Source organism: Danio aesculapii, chromosome 21 (genome assembly GCF_903798145.1).
Source record: "Danio aesculapii chromosome 21, fDanAes4.1, whole genome shotgun sequence".
Lineage (NCBI taxonomy): Eukaryota > Metazoa > Chordata > Actinopteri > Cypriniformes > Danionidae > Danio > Danio aesculapii.
In genome coordinates, this window is record NC_079455.1 from 20573331 (window position 1) to 20580155 (window position 6825).

The 6825-nt window shown below is 34.3% G+C and overlaps 1 protein-coding gene across 1 annotated transcript; it reads right to left on the reverse strand.

Moving 5' to 3' along the window:
• Positions 1 to 1893: 1893 nt before the first annotated feature.
• On the reverse strand, positions 1894 to 6825 carry gng8 (guanine nucleotide binding protein (G protein), gamma 8). The gene is made up of 3 exons (XM_056446615.1): positions 6742 to 6825; positions 5625 to 5737; positions 1894 to 2121 (listed from the first exon to the last, which is right to left on the reverse strand). Exons 2-3 carry the CDS (start codon positions 5706 to 5708, stop codon positions 1993 to 1995), a joined length of 213 nt encoding a protein of 70 aa, XP_056302590.1. The 5' UTR covers positions 5709 to 5737; positions 6742 to 6825; the 3' UTR covers positions 1894 to 1992.

Here is a 6825-nt window from a genome sequence, read left to right on the forward strand (position 1 = left end):
CTTTCTGAAGATGACCACGCCCATTAGGCTCTTGACTGACAAGTTTAGAAAATATGACCACGCCCCTCCTGTGTTTGACTGACTTCAGAAAATATGTCCGCCGCGCCCAGATCCTCCGGGTTAGTGAGTTTCTTGTCAGATTGTATTATTAAATGTACGTGTGTTGAAGTACTTCTTTCTTCACCGACTTGCAGTTGTAAAGCATGATCACATTAAAGACAATGTAGTTCACACCAAAAGAACTCAGGTTTGCAAAGTATTGATGGTTTTGTACCGGGAGGTTAATATATAAACCGTTCACGGAAGCTGCCATTCAACAAACAGACCTTTATCAGAGTGAACTTTGCTCTCTCTCGTTTTATTGCTGTTCTGCAGGCTAAACAACCTCATCAAACATTCAGATGTATGGGTGACCGAAGATTGACAGACATTTAAACTATAGCGCCATCAAGAGGAAAAAACATCCATAAAGAATTAATAATGATCCAAACAACGAGCTGGATGGATGAAAACTCTGAAACACAAATAAGCCTAAAATGTCACTGTTCATTCATTTTCTTTTCGGCTTAGTCCCTTTATTAATTTGGGGTCGCCACAGCGCAATGAACCGCCAACTTATCCAGCACATGTTTTACACAGCGGATGCCCTTCCAGCTGCAACCCATTCCTGAGAAACATCCACACACATCATACACTACGGACAATTTAGCCTACCCAATTCACCTGTACCACATGTCTTTGGACTGTGGGGGAAACTGGAGCACCTGGAGGAAACCCACGCAAACACAGGGAGAACATGCAAACTCCACACAGAACAGATATACAGATAACATACAACATACAGATAATATAGAGTGTGTTTACATTTAACCCTCTGGTTAAACCCTTACTTATTTATTTCAATGAAATGAATGTGTATTTTTTTAGAACTTGAAATGTAGCCTATAATAATGTTTTTATTAAATTAATACTAAATACTGAATGCCTTGGAGTACTGACTTACTGACTTGTTTTTTTAAATTAAGACACTTTGTAAATTACTGTTTTAAAAAAGTTAAAACATCTTATTTTTGAGTTATTCCCATGAGATTAGAAGGTTTCCTCCGGGAGCTCCGGTTTCACCCACAAGTCCAAAGACATGTGGTATAGGTGAATTGAGTATGCTAAAATTGACCATAGTGTATGGCTGCATGGTGGCTTAGTGGGTAGCACATTCGCCTCACAGCAAGAAGGTTGCTGGTTCGAGCCTCAGCTGGGTCAGTTGGCATTTCTGTGTGGAGTTTGCATGTTCTCCCCTTGTTAGCGTGGGTTTCCTCCGGGTGCTCTGGTTTCCCCAACAAGTCCAAAAACATGCGTTATAGGTGAATTGGGTAAGCTAAAATGTCCGCAGTGAATGAGTGTGTATGGATGTTTCCCAGTGATGGTTTGCAGCTTGAAGAGCATCTGCTGCTGGATGAGTTGGCGGTTCATTCCGCTGTGGCAACCTCAGATTGATAAAGGGACTAAGCTGAAAATAAAATAAATAGATGAATTCCCATAAGATTTTATTTTTTTTTAAATGAGATTTTTGGAAATTACTGTTAATTAAAGAAAATGCCACAGATTTTAAATTGTTTGAATATTGTATATTTTTGTAAACATCAGGGCTTTGGAAAACAGACTTAAATTGGATATCTTTATAATAAAGACACTTGTCAGATTGATGCTTTTAAAATTTCTTAAATGTTATTGTAATCATAATTGAAAGGAAATTATTTATTTATTTTCCAAAGCATGTTTTATACTCTAAAATGTACTATTAGTTCAGGACAATTTAAGCTTTTGGAATCAGGTGCATTTGTATTGTTATTTAAAACAAACAAAAAATGAAAATTCTTTGGTTGAAAATGACCAAACAGCACCAGTGGGTTATTAAGTGAATTAAATTTGGCTTAATGTCTCAGGAATATCCTAGAAAATAATACAATGAACCTTGTGGTTTATAAATAACAATTACAAAACTGTGCAGAATATCTTTTTCTCTCTGAAGGGGTTTTCTGAGGATGGGACGGGGGTCACCAGCGGATCTTCCTTAGCATGAGATTCACAGTAAGCCATCAGTTCAGCTGCTGCTTTAGAGACCTGAGCAGAGAGATACAAGGCAACATTAACCTAGAGTATCCATCCACTTATTATGATTTCACATGTTTAACTTTACTTTGTGTGGAATGTCGCTGTTTGAGAATGATGTGTTTTCTTTTACAGAATTTACTATTTAATGCTTACAGCAAACAGCTTTAAAGGACTACAATCAGGTTTTTCTTGGCATTGTGACATCATGAACCTTAAAACTGACATAAATCTCAACCTTGTGTAAGTTGGTTACTTTTTTATTTACCTCTGAAATAATTTAAAGTCATTTATAATGGATTGTAAGTGATTTAGTTTAATATTTCATTTAAAGCTAAATTAAATAGTAATTACTGAATTATTAATTACAAAAAACTGAATATTATGTATAATAATTAGTTCTTTTTTATTAGTTTTTTTTGTGAGTGAATGAATGAATATGTTTGCTTTAATGAAAAATGAAATGAAAAAAACTATTCTTTTCCATGAAACTGAAATGACTGAATCTTCAAACAGGAACCTGTGAAGATTTTAGCGGAATATTTCAGTCGGCATTGAGAGAATTTCACATCTTCACATCAGTAACAATAATAAATGGCTTGCATATTTTCTTGACCTGTGGAATAATTTGTAATTATTTTACATAAATGTAACCTGGCTTTTGAAATTATAAACTACGAATTCAGGTGGTTTGACAGACCCCATACCACTGCACCCCCCCCCCCCTCCCCCGCGACAAAGATGGTTTTTAATAAGTTTTAATAAATTTAATAAGAATTTTAACAGAATCCTAATTGTTGTTTTTAATCATGCATGATAATAAATTATTAAATTTGTATTTTACAAATAAGTAATTTTTCATACAGTAGAAGTCAGAATTATAAGCCCCCCTGTTTATTTTTTCCCCAATTTCTGCAGAGAATTTTTTTTTCAACCCATTTCTAAACATAATAGTTTTAATAACTCATTTCTAATAACTGATTTATTTTATCTTTGCCATGATGACAGTAAATAATATTTGACTGGATATTTTTTCAAGACACTTCTATACAGCTTAAAGTGACATTAAAAGGCTTAACTAGGTTAATTAGGTTAACTAGGCAGGATAGGATAATTAGGTAAGTTATTGTATAACAATGGTTTGTTCTGTAAAATATCGAAAAAAAAATAGCTTAAAGGGGCTAATAATTTTGACCTTATAATGACTTTTTAAAAAATTAAAAATTGCTTTTGTTCTAGCCGAAATAAAACAAATAAGACTTTCTCCAGAAGAAAGAATATTATCAGACATACTGTGAAAATTTCCTTGCTCTGTTAAACATAATTTGGGAAATATTTAAAAAAGAAACAAAAATGGGGGGCTAATAATTCTGACTTCAACTTTACTACTTTATTTAAAATAATCATTTAAAATTCTAATCTCAAAACATAATTTATAAAATTGTAATAACTTACAGTTTTAACACACATTTCTAAATAAACACTTTGTGATAAAACTCTATGGAAAGCACTTTGACAAAATTGTAAAAAATATTTTTGTTGCATCAAAAAGTGTGGTTATGAACACCATCTCTTGATCACCCCTTTCAATAGGCTGTACATGCCAATTACTTCTCATTTGAGTATTAGTAGACTGTCTGCTTAATATCTGCTGATACTGCTCCTTCAACAGACATTTAACTGACTATAAGAAACTTTGCAAGTACATGTAAACTTACACTAACCCTAACCCCAAGTTAATAGTCTACTAATAACATATTGAGAATTAGTTAGCGTGTAGATGCAATGTAACTTATATTCAACAAAATGTTTTGAAGAGACCATCAAAATAAAGTGAGACCAATTCATTGACTGAATCAACCCTCCTGTCGTGTTTATCTCCCATCCCTTACTTTAGTGCTCCTGGTAAATATTGATCGACCCTTAAATTAGCAGAAATACATTTTTTAAAACCAAATTTTTATTTAACATTCTTTAGCTGTGAACAAGGTCTCAACGTAATGTTTAACATGAATTTATAGAATTAGACATTAAATAACTGCAGTGAAAATACAAATAGTGAGAGAGTGAGTTAGGGTGGTGTACATACTAAGGTTGTCACGATACCAGCAATTCAGGCCACCTGCTGAAGTATCACGATACCAAGTAGTATCGCAATACTGTATTAATTCATAACTCAAACCCACAAAAAAAAGCAAATTGTCAGAAATACTATATTTTATATGCCATAATACTTCAATTCAATTCCCTTATTACTGAAAACATACTATTTGTACAGACTTTCTCTGTTTTTTGTATATACTGTGACTCTTTTGTTGTTACTGCAATAATAATAATAATAATTATAATAATAAAATAAATAATCTGATCATATGATCTGTCATGACTGCAGCAAACTATGACCTGTATGCAGACAGTTAAAATGAAAGTAAAATGAACTGGTCTATTAATAATTTCTGGCTCATTATTTGCCATTTACAAACTACAGTGGCACCACCAGTATTTTGGAGCCAAACTATTGCGGTGCTACCAAAGTACCGGTAAACCGTGCAACCCTAGTACATACTGTACACCACCCCAACTCACTCACTCAGTTTGTATTTACATACTATACACCACCCCAACTCACTCACCATTTGTATTTACATACTGTACACTATCCCAACTCACTCACTCACTCACTCACTCACTCACTCACTCACTCACTCACTCACTCACTCACTCACTGTTTGTATTTACATACTACACACCACCCCAACTCACTCACCATTTGTATATACATACTGTGCACCATCCCAACTCACTTACTCACTCACTCACTCACTCACTCACTCACTCACTCACTCACTCACTCACTCACTCACTCACTGTTTGTATTTACATACTATACACCACCCCAACTCACTCACCATTTGTATTTACATACTGTACACCATCCCAACTCGCTTACTCACTCACTCACTCACTCACTGTTTGTATTTACATACTATACACCACCCCAACTCACTCACCATTTGTATTTACATACTGTACACCACCCCAACTCACTCACCATTTGTATTTACATACTGTACACCATCCCAACTCACTTACTCACTCACTCACTCACTCACTCACTCACTATTTGTACTGCAGTTATTTTGGGGATGTTTTCTGTCTGATGAATGAATATTGCCTGGATACCCATTCATTTTCTATGGCGGTCACTTTTGACCAGGAACACCACAGGTGTAACAAGGTTGTGTAAAACACTCAAAAGTCAATGAAAGAGGTGATCATCACTTTTATATGTTCAAATGCATAGTGTGTGGAGGACAAAAGGCACTGAGGCAATCAGATGTAAAACACAACATTTAAGAGTGTTTTAAATTGTAAATTGGTCAGCTCTCACCCGAACATGACAGGAAGGTTAAATAAATTAATGAAACAAATGAAAATATAAGGAAGGAATATGATATAATAAATAAAACAAATATGAATATGCTTTTTTTCTCCTTCTTTTTAAAGTCTCTTACCATCATCCGATCAATATTAACCTCCAGCTTTAACTGCTCCACCGTTTTTCGCGCATCTGCAATTTTGGCCATGTTATTAGACATCCTGTTCGTTTGTAGACACCAAATTAACCCTGCAGGAATAAAGGAAAACAAAGCCCAGGTGAGTCCAGCTAAACGCACCTGCTTAGATAAGAGCTCAACAATGCTTGAGTTCCCTAAGAAGACAAAAGCAGCAGTTCCTCAAGGCTATTAAACACATCTCTGTTGCAGAGTCGCTGTAATTGTTTTTGCTGGGTCTCAGCTGGTCGTGTTTTGCGTGAGGCTCAGTGGGAGAGGAGTGCAAAAACCCTCTGGAGAGCACCATTAATCTGCTCACTTATTAATATTAACTCATAGAATCTGCTCCACACTTTAACATAATTCTTCATAAATGCTCTTTTTATTGTTCAAACTAAAATTAATTGATAATTCTGTTTATTTAATAAATTATTCTGCCTTAATTTGTCCACCATCAACTTGTGCCATGTCAGTTTAGTTTATTTTCTTCTGTTGAACACTAAAGAAGATTTAGTAGAAAGAAGACACAGAACGAGAGTTATTTTATTATAAAGTCAGTGGCTACTTGTTTCCAACATTCTTCAAAATATCTTTTTTTTGTTGAAACTAAACTGTAAAAAAATGCCTGGGATGCTTTAACCCAACATTGAGTCAAAAATGGACAAAATGTGAGACAAATATGACTCAACATTGGATCAAACCAAACCAATTTCTTAGAGTTCAACCACCTGAAGGTGAATAAATGAGTAAATCATCATTTTTTGAGTGGTAAACAATTAGTGTAAGTTACTTTTAGCTTACAATATACATTAAATTTTTGTTGTAGTGAAGTTTTAAAAGAGTTTATACATTTGTTTCATTGATGTGAGCATCATTTACATAGATTTACCACTGATATCTTAATGTGAAAATCTAAACAATACCAAAATTTCAATCATGCATTGCATATAACAATATAAGTGTTATAACACCACAATTTTGTTATAGCAAATTCACTATCAAATTATTAAGCATACTTCACAAAACAACTATAAAATATATATTTAATACAGCATCTTCTTATGTTTCTGTAACTCACCGCAGGTTTCCCCGTGATAATGGTAGTGGCTGTTCTTGTCTTGTTATGGCTGGTTGCTTGTTGTCCTCATCACGACCTGCAGGA

What these genes read in the sequence shown, in the direction of transcription:
- gng8 (XM_056446615.1), bottom strand. Translation starts at nt 5,708, where the DNA reads ATGTCTAATAACATGGCCAAAATTGCAGATGCGCGAAAAACGGTGGAG. An exon ending in TTAATATTGATCGGATGATG is followed by an intron (nt 2,122 to 5,624) that starts GTAAGAGACTTT and finishes CTCTCTGCTCAG; the next exon opens with GTCTCTAAAGCAGCAGCTGA.